Source organism: Pseudopodoces humilis, chromosome 2, assembly GCF_049639895.1.
Source record: "Pseudopodoces humilis isolate 2021_Gansu_Grassland_sample_001 chromosome 2, ASM4963989v1, whole genome shotgun sequence".
NCBI lineage: Eukaryota > Metazoa > Chordata > Aves > Passeriformes > Paridae > Pseudopodoces > Pseudopodoces humilis.
The window spans coordinates 14,119,673-14,136,643 of NC_142201.1; the positions used below are offsets into that span (position 1 = coordinate 14,119,673).

Sequence of the window (16,971 nt, forward strand, 5' to 3'; positions counted from 1 at the left end):
GTACTAAAAACCCACAAAACACCACCTCAGGCAGTGAAGTACATCTTAACAGAGCTATTCACAATCCTTTCTGCAGTGGAGAATGCCATGTGCCCAATCTATCACTAATCTTTACAGACACACACTGGAAGTTTATAAGGAGGGTGAAGTCAGCACCACACCCCTCACTGAGCTGATAATCCTAGTTATGCACGACATGACCTGACTGCAAAGACCATTGCCAAAATCCTCCTGCACGCTCCATCAAAAATTTATATATTATTTATACGTAAGATAATTATTTCAGTATTTAATCCTTTCTACTGTGAAATACAAGCAGCTCTGTTTCATCAGGCTCAAAAAATCATCTAAAACATAATTTGCATGAAAGGACCAGTGAAGAATGACATGGTAAATATCAGAACATTTTGTTTGTAAAGGGCAACCAACACTCAATTACTCCATTCACATATATTACTATTTTACATTCCAAATCAAGCACAGTCTAGTTTCTTTGTGATTTCAGATAAACTTTTATTCAATAAAGACAGATATGTTAGCCCTAAATCTCTGACACCAGTTTATTTAACAAACATCATTCTATCCTTAGATTTTTCCCTTTATCTTGCCCCTTGTTTAAAATGATAAACTGTTCATACATTACAAATCAGGAGTTTCTTGTGCTGCTTAGATAAGTCTTTAGGACTAACAACTTGACTAATTTGAAACAACATTTTGAAAGTGTGAATATGCAAACACTGTTCACCCCTCCCCATTTACCCCAAAAAGTTTACCAGTGCACAGAGCAAGTCTACTGCTTCCAAGATAAGTTCCTGATGGCCAATTCTTGTGACTCCAAGATCTTCCAGTTCCTGATGAGTAATTCGTAATAGCTGGTCACCACTAATCTTCTCTCTCTCGAAGTTCTTTATGTATTGCTGCAGGCAATCATCAAGACCTGCAATAAAAGGACAGGAGGGAAGACAAAAGTTAGCAACGTTTTGTACCCTAGTAGGAAGTAAAACTGGCCAAAAATTAAGCCAGCAGAGGATTCTTGTCCTATCTTTAAGAGAAGTATTTTAACATTAAAAAAACCTTATGCTACCCAGAAATCTTAAGATTTTAAGAGCTACAGCAGCCACAGCTTTTTTTTTTACCTGTAGACAATACCAACTGCTCCTGAACCCTGAACAAAGTCCTGAATTCTTGCAGTTTACTGTGCTATGAATGTCAATCTGGGAGCCCCTAGTAACAGCTATGTTAGGGATGCTCCATCACATCTGGAAGGGGTGAGGAGAAAAGGGAACAATGGAACATGCAGTCAAACACGAAGTGGCAGTGCCACACCACAGTGTCTCTCCCACTCCAAGGTCACTCACATATAGCTGAGTCACCTGAAAGTTCACAGATCATGCCAGCCTCTAAAACAACCTGCAAAGATCTCTAGAGAACAAGAAAGGCAGTAGCACTGCAAGTGCAAAAACTGAGCCCCAACTGCAGCAACAGATCCAGCTCAATGTACCACAAAGAGAACCTGTAAGGAGTGACAGTACACAAATGAGCATGAAAAACTACTCAGACCAAGACCTGGCTACACTTCTCAGAACACAGTAATCAGGGAGCAGAAACAGGCCCACTGTGGCAAAAGACATGTTAGAAGGTCATGCAGCACACTTGCTCAGGACATGGCTGAATGCAGGGCTGTACAGGTCCTGCTCTGTGGGGCATCCATTTCATACCTTTTCAGTTTGATTATGAGTCATCGACACGCAGCTGACCACACATTTTCACCTGGAGCAAAGAGCACTGCAGAATGTGAGAGAATCCATCATGCATCTCTAGCCCACCAATCTTTGCCCAAGAGAGCCAGGCAGTACAGGGAAGCCCTGCAGCATGTGCATTCATGTACCAAGGGGTAAAGACTCTTGAGTATTTGGTGGTCCATTTAACATTTCTGTCTGAATACTTTCCAATGGATCAACATGACTGCTACCAAGCAACAGGACTTGACAAAGCTCTGAATGCATTAATTTTGCTGATTCTTGTGAGACACAACCTTTCTGAAAAATGTCTTCAAACAATCTCTAATAATGAAAAGACATCTGCTCATTAGACTGGAAGAAACCAAGAACATTCTTACTTGCTAATCAAAATGTCTGAAAAATCTGAACATACATGGAAGATAAAAGATTGATCTGACTGCTGAGTCCCAGTTACCTTGTAAGAGCCCCAGTATACAACTTAAAGCTTCTCTGAAACTGGTTTTGTTGCATTTTTGGTTCTCATTCATGCCTTTCAGGGTGTAGCTGCACCTCAGAAGAGACTGACATGAAGAACATGGTGGTGGTGCAGGCAGCGATGCCCCAGTACCAGGCCAGCCTGTTGTTCCTGGCTCAGCCCTTGGGCAAGAGTCACCCACACTCTGTCCCTGCTACACCAGCACAACATTCATAGAGCTCTAACCTCTAGAATTTAGACAGTGAAACTAAACCACACACAGACATGCTGTAATAGAAGTGCTTCAGTCTCAAGATACAGCAGAAAGTCCCCAGCTCCTGAAGACTTCAACCATGTCCTTCCAGAGCCCGCTGCTTGATTTTCTGCCTCCAAAACAAAGCCACTTAAACGTCCAGGTTAATCAAGCACTTGAAGCTATTGCCTTCATTTAATTGCCCTTTCTAATGAAATAGTCGCTCAAGCCATTCTTCAGGAAAGAAATCTTGGAAGGGCAGGAGAGGCCCCCTCCATAGGCAGCTGCTCAGATCAGCTCAGCTGGTCAGAGCACGATGTTAATATACACCAGTTGGGGGATTGATCCCTGTACAGATCATTCTCTTAAGACCTGGACTTGATGATCCTTGTGGGCCCCTTCCAACTCAGAATATTCTGTGATTCTGTGACAAGGTGAAAATTGAGCTGTCAGGGAAGAAGACCAGCCTGGCTGAATAGACAGCTTTGACTGGAACTCAGAAAAAAAGAGTTTATGACCTTTTGCAGAAGGAGCAGGAAACTCAGGAGGACTGCAGGGATGTCATGAAGTTATACAGGGAGAAAATCAGAAAGACCAAAGCCCAGCTAGAACTTAATTGGGCCAGTGTCATAAAAGAAAAAAACAAGTGTTTCTATAAATACATTAACAACCAAAGGAGAGCCACAGAGAATCTTAAGCCTTTACTGGATGTGGGGGAAAACACAGTGGTGAAGAATAAAGAAAAGACTAAGGTCCTTAATATGTCTTCTTTGCCTCAGCCTTGAATAATAAGACCAGTTGTTCTCCAGGGACCCAGCCTGCTGAGCTAGAAGACAGGGATGGGGAGCAGAATGAAGCCTCCATAATCCAGGGGGAAACTGGTCAGTGTCCTATTACATTATTCAGACACACAAAAATCTGTGGGGCTGCATGGGATCCACCAAAGGGTACTGAGGGAGCCGGTGGAAGTGCTCACTGAGCCACTTTCCACCAAATACCAGCTGTCCTAGCTAACTGGAGAGGTGCCAGCTGACTGCAGGTCACCAAATGTGATGTCCACCTCCATGGAGTGCTGCAAGGAGCATCTGGGCAATCACAGACCTTTTCACCTAAACTCATGCCAGGAAAGGTCACAGAGCAGCTCTTGAATGAAATCACATGGCATATACAGGACAACTGGGAGATCAGGCCCAGCCAGCATGGATTTAGAAAAGGCAGGTTCTGCTTGACAAATCTGAGCTCCTTCTGTGACAGTGACCACCTTAGTAAATCTTCCCTTAGAGGGAAAAGCTGTGGTATTGTCTACACAGACTTCAGTAGAGTCTTTGACATCATTTCCCACAGCATTTTCTGGGAAAAACTGGCTATCCACGGCTTGGATAGATGTATACTCTTGGCTGGATATAAAACTGTCTGGATGACTGGGCTCCAGAAGTGGTGGTGAATGGAGTTAATCCAGCTCGTCGCTGGTAACAAGTGATGTTCCTTGGGGTTCAGTGCTGAAGCCAGTCCTTTTAAAAATCTTTATTGATGATCTGTATGAGGGGCTCAGTGTACTTCTGCTCTTCCTGAACTTAAGACCCACATCAGTTACACAGACTGCTGAATGAGAATAACATTAAAATTATTAATGTCATCAGGTATCAAAAATGAATTACCAGTTAAGGCACTAGCAACACAAATCCAGAATAAGACATGACAGATGCACTTAATAAACAGTTACTGACAGATAATTCTACGTAAAGGCAACAGTCTTCCTCCTCCTGCTACCTAAGTATTTTTGTCATTCAGATGTAATCTAGATGGATGCATGTAGCTCCTACAGGGTGAGAAAAAAATTTAAGAGAACAAAAATATTACTGACAATTGTTTGACTCACCAATTTTGTAAAAACTACAGCCAGGAAACAACAGTATAATTTAACCATTTACTGGATAATGTTTTCAGAATAGCTTGCCACAAATACGTCTCCTTATTCCCTAAACATCCTTTTAAAGTAATTTATTTCTGTCATTTTATTTCTAAATTAAAGAACAGCTCTTCTTTTTGTAAACAAAACTGTGCGCAGATGATGATGATAATAATGATGATGATAATAATAATTATACAAAAAGGCCAGCATTCCTCTCCCACACCTTTTGCCCCCAAAGCCACAACACATCCAGACAGCCGCTGCTGCTTTCAAATCAACAGGAGGGGAGCTGCAGGGAACAAGCATTCCCAGCTGATGATGCCATTAACTTGGGGCAGGACAAGATGTACCAAAAAACATCAGGTGCCTGGAGAGGAAGCTAAATGAAAATAACAACTCCTTAAGAATAAATTTCCTGCAAGTCCAAAATCCACCCAACCTCAATGTAGTTAGCAATTTTTTCTAGCTGCCAAGGGCTGTTCTGTTTCTTCCCCACTGTCATATGCGAGGATGTCACCCAACCCCCATACCACAGCAATTCCAACAAATAACTCAGTTTGATGCACTACTCCCTGTTCCTGGCCACGGGTGAGATTAAGGGTGTAGAGTATCCAGCACTCCTGGATGTTTCAAGAAGTGGCCTCAGTCCAAAAGCCAGGTTCATGATTATGTTCTGGATGTGTAAAGCCCCAGAGTACATAAAAAAACAGGTTTTGTGATATCAGTACAGAAGTAATACTCTTATATTCAACAACTCTGCTCCTCACCCAAAATAACTGCAAGGTTTTTTGAGTATATGTAAATACACAGCTGTTTTAGTAGTAAGAGAGGTAAAGTCATACTCTTAAACTGTAGGATTATAGTTCTCTTCCTTTTAAACCTACTCTTTAAAGGAAACTATATACTATAACCTTTTTTTTTTCCTTGAAAGATGCCTGGTCTTGAGTTCCAGCAATAACACAGACCTCCAATGATGTTAACTACTCAAGGACTCCCCTGCCCCATGTGCTTTCCACCTGAGCTTATCAACCATGGAGTCTGGCAATGCTCTTCAGATCCCATCATACACTCATTACCTGGCCCGTGTGATTCATGCCTACAAGAACACCTAAGATGTTAATACACTGTCCATCTTTGTTAGCTGGTGTCTACCTGAGGTGTTATGTACACAGATGGACCATTCTGGGCATTGTCAGAATAGGATAACTCTCTACATTAAGTCTCAAGCAAGTTCTACCTCACCTGTGGATTAAATGCATAAAAACCACCAAGAAAGTAAAAACAGCTCCTCCAAATGAAACTGTGCAGAAGACTCAATACTTTAAAAATGTATAAAAAATATACATATTTTTAAAAAAAACTTATCTGGAAAAGTTTCTGTTTCAAGTACAACATACTGGAGCTGTTTTTTTCTCCAACTTTGTCATTGAGTTCCTCCTTCCCATTGGATGGGCCTATTCAGAGTTCATCAACCCATTAACAATTTTTGATGGTTCACAGATGCAAATCAGGCAGATTTCTATGTAATTAATTCCTTTTATTACAACAGCATCATAGAAACTGATCAAGAAAGGTTAATTTAATTTTTTTACTCATATGATTTTCTGGAATAAGACTGCAAGATCCAGCAGGACCCTGCAGAGAAATCTTCCATATTCACAGTCTCCAAACTAATAACTTCATGATCATTCTGAGGAATTGTCTTATTTTGAGGAGCGTAACAGGTCATCTTTTGAAACAAGCTAACCAACAAACTGTTCTGTAATTCAGTGCCACAACACGTTATGCACATCTGTGGTAACTGAAACTCAAATAAGCTTCTCCATAAAATATATTCTGAGGTTCTGATCTCAGTCTGCTCCTCCTCTGCAAGCAGTTCAGTAGTTTCTTCCACCTCTAAGAGACTAAAAAAACATTAATGCATTAATTTCTACGGCTAGATCTGAATAAAAAAAATCAGCTGCTCAGATACAGTTCTAAAACCAGAGAAAACTAGGTAGAATATTTTTTCCCAAATTGGCAGTAAAAGAAATTTTCTTCAAGGCTGGGAAACTACAGTGAAAATAACAGACCTCCTGTCTGGGTTAAGAAAAAGATGATGAACATTACAGGTTTAACTATCACATCTGAAACTTTGACAAGGGAGTATATTTTTCTACTCCCCTGGCATATCAGAGTGAGGATGCAAACTGACAACTTCCCTGAGCAAGTCCTTGCTCTGTAAACACAGCACTTACTGAAAAGCAGTAACATACAAACAATATATGGAATAATTTTGCATGGTAATGAAGGCACACAGCTTCCTAGAAAAAAAAAAAAAAGAAAACAACAGGTCTAGGGCTTTTCTTTTTTCTTTAAATATAAGGCAAACAAATTTATCTTTCAATCTGAACAGAAGGAATACCTGAACTCCATCTGCTTTTATACCTAAACAAATACAAACTGAAGCAATGGACTGTAGCACAGAACTTACCAAGGCATGAAAAGCAAAACTAAGCTAGCATTTAATATAAACTGGGTGTGCATATATGTAGCACTATCCAATGCCTTTTCATACTGAAAACTATTATTTGCAACATTTTTACTTAAACTAGCCTAAGTGACCTCTCAAAAGTTGCAGTTGTTTTATCCCTGCTCACCATTAAATATGCATTGAATTTAAGCCAAGTATTCTTAAGGACTGACCACCTTTGAGAGTGCACTTCAGTCTACCTATGTTTCAAAATTGAAAATTCAGCTGAGCTCCTGATAAGTTAAAGCATTTTGCTATGACATTCATTTGCACTTAGGCTTCACTAATCCAGGGCTGATAGGCTATTAGTTATTCACTTTATTTGTACAAAAATACAAGCTTTAGTTATGCCAAAGAGCAAAGGCAACCAAGCAGAAAACTACTCCCTCTCTGCCACCTCCACCAAGAGAGCTGTTCCTGGGCACAGACACTGCTGGCAGGCCACAGCAGGCAATTATCCCCATTCACATTTTCTCCCCAGAGCCAGAGCATGAGAGGCAAGACAAGGAAAGGCCAGTTTTCCCCACAATCTTGTAAATGGGAGATGGGCATTGGAAACTCTCCATGCTCCTCAGTCTTAATGTCACCACAGAAACCAGGGGGAGCCAAGCCAGCCACCTCCCCACCTGAGAGGCAAAGATAATTTTCCTCTGCCCACGAAAGGGATGCTCACTGCTTCAGAGTCTTCAGAACCTCCTGGGCTTCATATGTGACAAACAGATGTCACAGTTATTAGTGCCAGAAGATGGTGCAAAGAGCAGAACATTTTAAGTGCCGTGGATGGCAAATGCCTACTGTGAACAGGATAGCTGCAAAAAAGTAATGCCCCATCCCAGAGGAGCACTTTAGGAAGGATGCTCAGTGAACCACCAGGAGCAGTTTTCAGTACAGACTGAAAAAGCATTATTATACATTTGAAACTGGAAAAAAAAACCCAACACATTAATTTCAGGCAGATTAAGGAATGGGTATTGGACTAATGAAAAAAGAATTGCCAAATGCCTGGATTACAGCAGTATCTGCAAAAAGAGCTGAACAATCACATTGTGCACTGTTTATCTGTAATTTCAGGTGAAAGCCCTCTTACTGCCAAACATATCTGTCCCTCACTCTATAGAATTATTCTGTCTCTCACTCCCTTGTCCCCCTCTCTGTGACACAGCAGAGTAAAATAAAATTCCAAAAGCATTAAAGAGAAACATTAAAAATTACCAAGAACATCCAAATAATTATTCCTTCAAGCATAACTTGTATTCACAGAATATAGTATAAGATTACATGTATTTTATGTGCAGTTTAGTTTAGATGTATATTTTACTAGGAATTTTCAAATGTTCAGTCAAAACATTAGCTGAAAGGTACTGCTAGCTAAAAATTACTATTTTAGATTATGAAAGAGAAACACAATTAAAAAACCCACTTTATATCCACTGGGTATACACTACTACATCCAGAAAAGCATGCTATGTTTGTAAAATGAAGAATGCAAAAGAGAGATAGGAACATGAAAAGTAGAAACATAATTAAAATTCAGCCTCTCTCGACTTGCTCCTCTTCAGGTCCTTGCCAGAAGGATCTATAGTTGGTCAATGGAAAGCCACAAGCAAGCAAGGAGATGGCATTACACTGGGCAAGAACCTGGGAGTCAAAGTGTGTATTTGTGATAGCAATGGATCAAAACAGAAGTCTGAGATGGAAAATCTACTGTCTCAAGTCAGTATGAATTCTGCAATTAAAGTTTAAATCCTGCTCAAGGGATCCAGCCCTGAAGGATCTGCTATTTCTGTGCCTACAGATACACTCTCTTTTTGGGACTGGACTCTTATGAGACCTGGATATATTAATTGTATGACCATGTTGACAATATATGGCAATTTTGTTCATCAGAAAATTGCAGAAATACCAAGACTGTGTGGACCACACATGGTTCATCAAAAGCTCTACTTTACAAAGAACTTCACACTGACCAATTTAACTGTTTTACTGGAAAAAGAAAACTAAAGGAGACAAGAGAAACCAAAAATGTACACATAGAACTAATTACAAGCATGACTTAAAGATACACAGGATCAAACTGGGCGCTCTGTCCAATAGGGCTTATTTTAATAAAATCAGCTAGACTACTTATAATCAGTGCTTATTATGGCAAGCTAGACTTGTTAATTACCAGAATAATACCCACAGCATTCTGTTTAGCTGTTCATAAATGTGATCATTTGTATTTCTCTGTGTACTTTTTGCTTCCATTATGCCCATCTGTATAGAAAAGCCAAATCTTTACACAACCACATACTAGTTTTGCAAAGTATTTAAAATCTTAAAACATGGATAACACTGCAACAACCAGTGTGGAGCTTTATTTCTATGAAATTCAAGGATCAGTATCCCTGATTATCAATATTGTTCTCAATGTAAGGGGTTATAATTATTGTTATATTTAGGACTTTTATTAGTGGATTACAACGAACACATTGTTCAACTACAGCTGTGGCCTTTACACATAAGAAATGCTGAAGCTTGCTGAAAAGTTTGTGTAGCTGATAATGGCAGCAGAAATCTCTTTGACAGTGGAAAGGAGAGGAGCCAAACAGCCCACAGCATCATTAAATATCAGGAATCCCTCAAATGAAGCAAAATCAAAGGAACACATTCACTTCCTCCTGATAAACACAACACCCAAATGCAGGGGCCTAGGACAGCCCCAGTGGGGATGGGATCAGAAAGCGTACATTCACTTTCATAGTAAAATGGACAAAATGATGGCTTTTTAAATTCAGGGTTAGAAGTTCAGCCCAAGAGGGGAGGCATCTTGAGATAAACTGGAAATATCTGATCCAAAACCAGAAGTCCTCCAAAAAGTTGTCCAAGCATTATTAATATTATAAGACTAAAAAGACTGCATGAAATACTCACCTAAAATTTCAAAGAGGAAATTACATTTTTTTTCTTACTTAAGTCTATACCCTTATGATTTTTGGAGCAGCTCTGATGACAGGAATGTACCATCAAAGCTTTGCAAAAAGCAAGAGGCAAAAGTGACATTGGCACTTTACATGTAATAATATATTTTTATGATCCAGGCTTATGATTTTTCAGAATCCAGACAGTCTATTCTTATTCAGGATCCCACAATGCTAGAGAGTGAACAAAGTAACATACAAGGAAACATGGCCCTGGCCCAAGAAGCTCAATATACTTCTCTTTTCCCAAGAAATTCACTCTGGCTAGCTAATAAAGGCAAATCCCTCAACAGCTACTTTTATTTCTACTCTGTTTCACATTGCACTTTTCATACTCTTCACAATGATTCTCCTCATTCTTCACATGTACTTTAGTTTGCAGAGTACCTCGGAAAAGGGAAATCTCCTCGGGTCCAATCAATGTTTAACTTCTTCCTCAAAGTACCACATTTCTGCTCCAATTATCACAACTAAACTAGAATACATTGCAACTACCTTAGCATATAGGGATTTTTCAACCACCATTATAAAATTAGGGATCTAAATACCATTAACTAACACTTACTTGATTTGTGTTTCATTAAGTGTAAAAATTTCAAATGCTACCATTTTTCTCCTCTAAAATGACTCCTTGTACAACAGCTGTCTGCATTACTACCACTGTAGGGATTTGATGCTTCCTAAAAATTTTCAACCACGCATCCAACTATAAAGAGTAACTTTATTACTCATTGGATCCCATACAATACAAAGTAACATATAAATGAGCACAACAAAAAGTTTTTCTCAGCAGTGTCCTTCTGACTTCAGAGTTTCTGGAGGCTAGAACAAAGAAGCTTTGTAAGAGTAAAACAGTTTATCCCTCCCCAAACATACAATACTCTGGTCCCAGCACACAAAGAGGCTACACCACTGGTTTACACAGGAAAAACAACTGTTCATCTAAGAACAGCGTGTGGCTTTATTACTTCTCCAATACGTCTCTCTAGCAAGCACTGAGCACTAATGACATGAAAATAGGCTGAAGTGAGGACCACCAGGCTCAAGCGCAACACCAACACAGCAGTGCCAGAGCTGGAAAGGAGCAAAGCAAACCTTCCATCTGCCCCAGCCCTGAGCTACAGCTGCACATCTCTGAGCACAACTGCACTAATGTGCAGCACCTGCCCCAAACAATTCTGTGCCACGTAACAACGACAAACTATCAAATTCCTCAGTATTACTGCAAGCATTGAAACGCAACCACTGTATTCCCTAAGGATGGCAGGCTTTGTCTAAATAGGTGTGGTATTGGCTTCTTCAACAGTTTAAAAGGGGCTAAGTCTGAAACACTCCCTCAGGACTTAAGATACGAAAGTCTTAATTTTCCATAGCTTTTCACTGTCTCCCATGATTATCTGCAGCTGTGCTTCACACCATACAACTATAGAAAGTGCAAAGACATCAAATGTACAAGCATACACCAGGCAGGACAGGAAGGAAAGTTTCTTCAAAGTCTGAGTGAACTCCCTGCCATTCATTTTTCCTTCTCACAACGCCCATGCAATTCCCAGGCTTGAAGTTCTTTAGAATGAGTTCCACAACTCAGCACAGTGTGAGACTTGGGATAGTTTTAGAGTTGTGGGCAGAAAAAGTTGTACATCCCCCTGCACATGACAAAGAAACATCTGTAACTTAAAAACACTGGTCAAATACTTTGATATGTGTAGGATGTCTTCAAGAAAGGGAAAGCTATACTTCTAATATTCATCACTTCACATACAATGTCTCAGTAACCATACCAGAACTCTGGAAAATATAAATGGATCGTATATTAAAGGGAAAAAAACAACTATAATATGGTAGACAGCCAGAAGATGTCTATGTAAACCAAGCACACCCTTGATATTAGCCAAGTAAGTAAATAAGTACTGGTTGTTCTTTCAAATGCCTTCTCATTTTTGCATTTTTACAGCATGCTCTGGAGCAGCCACCTGAAACACACTGTTGTTACACAAAGCGCCCTCCTCTTCTTCCTCCCTCACATGGGCTAATATATGCTATTAAGCAAAATAGTCAGATAACCCTCCCACAGTCTTTATTAGAGTTTTTCACCATGAAAACCAGCTTTGCTGCCAAGAATTTATTATGCCAGAAGGCACCCTTTCGGCACAAGCTGGAACACTGTGAACCCAAAGAAATGATAAAACAGTTGTTCAAGCTTTTCTTTACCTCTGTACTTTACGCTTCTCCCACCCACTGGAGAAATCTGCTAATGGTTCAAATAAGGCTTCAAGATTTATTTGGTAATATCCTCACAGAGTGTCTGTGGTTTTGATACAGCCCAGCAGCATGCTTAAAAGCAAACCAATTTATTTTGCAACAGGAGCAATTCTGCAGTTTTGCTACACTTACATTGAACCTCTCTCTGGAGAAGCAGGGGACAAAGATGCTAGGTTTGGTTGGGAGTGTTTATACAATGACTTCATCCATGCTTCAAATTACTCTTCCTCCCCTTACATTTGATTTTCCTTCTATGACCAGCAAAATCATCCAGCGTTCTTTGGCTCTATCTGCCTCCTCTCAGGAAGGATTTCAGAATTAAGAGAGAACCCTAATGGAATCAACCATAATTGGATAGAATATGTTCAAATTACTTTACAAACAGTCCTGTAAGTACAGCTTTATTACATTCTGATATGCACAGATATATTAAGAAGTAAAAACATTTTGGTTTTAGGTTTCTTGGCTAACACAATCTGCTTCAAACTATATTTGAAGCAGAGAGCTTTACATAAGAGAACAGGCAAGGTTAACTTTACATGTGTATTCTTCCCCAATCTTCCTCTTGCTCATTAAAAGTGAAGAATACATTCCATCATGTAAAATCTACAACATGGATTGCAAGCTTGTAAAGTGGAAGTGCAAGCCACACAACTGGATCATGACAAAATATATCTGTTGGGTTTTTATTTTGTTTAGCAAAATACATTTCAAAATAATGTTGTCAGTTTTGCAGAGGTTGTGAATACACAGAAATAAAAAAAAAATAAATCTGTTGAAGTGACAAGCAAAACTACACTTTAGTTAGTTTTTAATTTTACATAATCACTTGCTTGTACAGTTTATCCATAAAAGCAAAAGCTGTAGCTAGGAATTAGACCCTTCAAAGACTGAATTAATCTACAGCGACATATTAGTCTCTTTCAAGTCTTGTCAATGTTATATCCCCAGGAAAGAGAGATGAACATTCGCATGGAAAGTAACATGTGCACACACACAAATAATAACAATTTATTTTTAACTATTAACTGTATAGCACTAAATTAATGGTACAAAACCCATCCCTAAACTTCCTTTTCAAAGACAGGATTAGGAACTTCATTAAATAATAGTATTAAACACTAAATACATTTGTGAAAAATGCTGCCATTTAGTGTAACTAACATTTTATTATGCACATATATACACACACATTTACTTCACCAATTCAGAGACCAAATGATGCAAAATACAATGACTAACCTGAAATTCCCACACTTTCCACTCTTGCAGGCAACACTGGCAACAGTCTGTGGGGAGGTGGAAGATGCACACCACACCCAGCCTTCGAAGCAATTCACGTAGAAAGAGGCCAGGAACATCACAGAAAACAAGGTGCCACTGAGAGTTCTGCTTGTACAGAGCCCTCCAGAAGGCAGCACAAGGTACAGGGATGTTCTGAATTTCCCTTAGCTGTGCTGACAAACCGCCCTGCCCCAAGGCATGTGAAAGGCATGGGAAACAACCAAAGTTGAGGTTCAACTGTAGCTCTAGTTTATTGTTGCCACAGCTTATCAGATAAAAGGAAAAAAAAATAGGTGAAATTTTACCACTGACATAATTTTGAGGTTACATTTCTTTTCTGTGATCTTCACCCTTTATTCTGCAATTACCCTGGCTGGTAGAATTAAATACTTTTATCAGACAGCACAGGATAAAGTATAGTGATTACCAATATTCCTGCCCATTTCCACAAGACATCAGCAGCAGATTTATGCTAAGTGCTGTTCAGCATTTCCAGTGCTAGCTGGATATAGTCAACTGTAGTATATTTCCTAGTCTTGCTCCATTATCTCCTACCCATTTAAGCATTATTTATATTGAAAAGTGATAAGACAACAGTATAAAAATCCTATGTATTTTTGTTAGCACCTCATCCATACCTAATCAAAAGCCAGGAAAATAAATGTCAAGGAAAGACAAAAACAAAAAGGTGAAAAAAATAACCTGAATTTTCACTCTGCTGAGTTTAATAGGACTTTTTGTATGTATTATTTTTTCTGCTGTATGAGACATTACCTATTCCATATTTTTCCTCTAAAACATACCTGAAACAGAAGGTTGGACAGATATAATTTCAGGTACTTGTAAAACATGAATGAGTCAATAATTACTATTTCAATATTAATTCTGGCTGACTTTGCATGCCTTCCTATTTGTTGCTAAAAACTGAAAGAAATTACTTTCCCTGTTACCTGCCACAAACTCCTCTGGGCTCACTGAAACATAACAGTCTGTGTGAGACTTAGAGTGGTAGTTTTTTTGAAAAAGAGAGGACATCTTTATTTCCAAGTATAAAACATATAATTTGTGTTTCTCTAAGGTATGAAACATAAAATTTCACCACCATTGCCAAATCCCAACCATGTATCTATCAGCTGTATTCTGATCTTGCACTGCATCAAATTCATCCTAGTGCTGGTGTTTTACTTCATCCCCCCATTGAGGAACAGTAATTCCTTAAAACTTTCAGTTCTTTTAGAGTGTCTTTCCTAACTTGAACTATTTTAGGAATAAGAGGGCTTTTAGTAATAAAGCATGCATGAAGTTAAGCCCTGGTAGAGAGGAAATGACAATTCTAATGGCTATATAGATAAGGTGCAATTCTCACGACAGGTTTTGCTCTGATGAAGTTCCCTTCAGAGCTGGGTTCTCTGCACAATAGCCAGTTTCAGACTGCAACAGGTAGACAAGTAGAAAATTGAAAGAATATCTGACACTTTATATTAATAGCTTCCTATCAAAATTTCAACAAGTTATTGGTATAGTTTTGAAAAGAAAAACATAGGACATGCAGATTTTTGGGATAGTACTTTTTAACAAACAAAGAAACCCAAATGTTAGGGTTAAAACTATGGGCAGAAGGACACTCCAGAGACTTTTGACTGGAGTGGTTTTGCAACACACTGCTCCATCACCTCAGGCAGCCTTTCTTGCAGCCAGTTAATAGGACTCATCCCTGAATACCACTGCCTTTTAGCCAGTTGTCATGTTTTCAGCTGAAACTGCAGCGTTTTCATCTGCAGACCACTGCCACAAAAAAAGGACTATGGTTTCTGCATAGCAATAAGGTATTAGTTGGCAACACCTGAGCACCAGTGATGCAACCTTTAATAAATAAAAAACTATAATACTCTTTTAAATACCACAAAATTGTGTTCATAAGACTATGTAGCCAACTTGTGGTTACCATCAGACAAGAAAATCTTAACCATATGCAAGATTTTTGCAAGAACCCTAAGCACCATTTTCAGCAGACGGGTACAGAGATCCTCTTTGGATGCCTGTTTGGAGAACCCATCTTACCACCGAGCTAGAGGCTGCATAAAGACCAGGTAAGCTCCACCTATATCAGCATCACTCTCATTTATTCCTTTCCCAACACCATCACAAACAAAAATTCTCCTCAGCACACCTGTTACTTTCCCAGCCCAAGCCACTCCCTCTCTTCTTTAGCTCCTCCTTGTAACCTTTGCACCTAAATAAGAATGGAAAAACCAGTTTATCCAAGCATCCATTTTTTATCCTTCCCTCTCCCTGCATAGCTCCAAGGTCAGCATCTCCTGCAGCATGAAGCTTTTCTAAGTGGCAGGAGCTGTATAGCAGACTGACAAGAGTCTCAAAGATTTAGCCGCTGCATGACAGCTGCTGCTGATGTTAGCAAAGCCATCCAGAAGGGCATTACTAGTTTTACCTCACTGATGTCACTTGGAAAATCCATGACTAGCAATAGAGGTATCAAAGGCATCTTCCAAGTTCCAAGCTGGCTATGTTGTGGTGCTCTAGAACCAGAGCGAAAACTGTGCTTTCACAAAAATTCAAACTGTGAGCAGTCTGTAGGGATCCTCCCTCCTTGTCTGGAGAACTGCACCTCCACCATTTGCAGACAGAATTATATAAGCCAGTCTTTGGCAGACAGAGCAGTGCTTTGACCTCCAAGCATTCAACAGGAGATGCTGTTAATGAAATTATTTTAACCCACATCGTTGAGGTAGGGAGTGATTTGCTAACATGTGTCTCACAAAGTCTGAGCACCACATTACTGCTGGGACCATCTTCCCTGATACAACTTGACACTGCAGTCATATGTTAAGCTCTGAAGCATCTGTTTTGTAATAAACTGTTACATGCTTGCCAAGAACTGAAGCACCATGTTTTTGGATGAGTACTACTAAGTTGCAAGCCATAATTTAATACTCATCTGACATTGATGATGACCCAACATTTAATGGAGCTTAATGCTCTTCTGATGCCACTGATTAAATTATTGCTCAGTAGTCCAGTTTCATAATCTCCAATTTGCAAGGAAGCAAGACAGATATACAGTCTCCTCTCACATCAGTGAATCAGTTTACTGGCAGGGAAAGGTTCCCTAATTGAAGTTAAAGGTAAGTACACTATAGTGCATCATTCGTCAGTCAGTACAGGATTTTGTTCAGATGCTTTAAGCCAATTATATTATTATGAAAAAGCGAAGCATGAAGTATTCCCAAGCACAAGGGGAAAATATGGGTAAAAGCCTTGACCCAGCATGTGCAATGACTTCATAACGTCCTGAGCACTGTCCAGGAAACTCATTCCTCTGGCCAACAGGAGTTTCTATTCATCTTCTCCCTACTAGGTTGTTTAACAGTTTGGTCACCACTTAGGCACAGCTGTGCAAACAATCTTTCAGTGTTTGGCCTGATGCTATTGAATTCCATCCCAAAACATCTCTCCTTTCTGTGCATAGGATGAGGAAGGCTAGTTTGGACACAGAGGATTAGAGGCTTTCACAGCCCAATTTAAATCATTAGATCCTAAAATTTTTGAGTTCTGAAAAAATTTTACCAAGTAA

The 16,971-nt window shown here is 39.4% G+C and overlaps 1 protein-coding gene across 7 annotated transcripts in view; it reads right to left on the bottom strand.

Moving 5' to 3' along the window:
* Positions 1–16,971, bottom strand: part of CNKSR2 (connector enhancer of kinase suppressor of Ras 2) — a 207,826-nt gene that overhangs the window by 170,738 nt on the left and 20,117 nt on the right. For all 7 annotated transcript variants that reach the window (XR_015772050.1, XM_088052277.1, XM_088052276.1 and 4 more), the window contains exon 2: positions 774–937. Coding sequence is in view for 6 of the 7 variants with exons in the window: in XM_088052277.1 (XP_087908403.1) it covers positions 774–937 (164 nt within the window). In the remaining variant the exon portion in view is untranslated. The remainder of the gene's footprint in view (positions 1–773; positions 938–16,971) is intronic.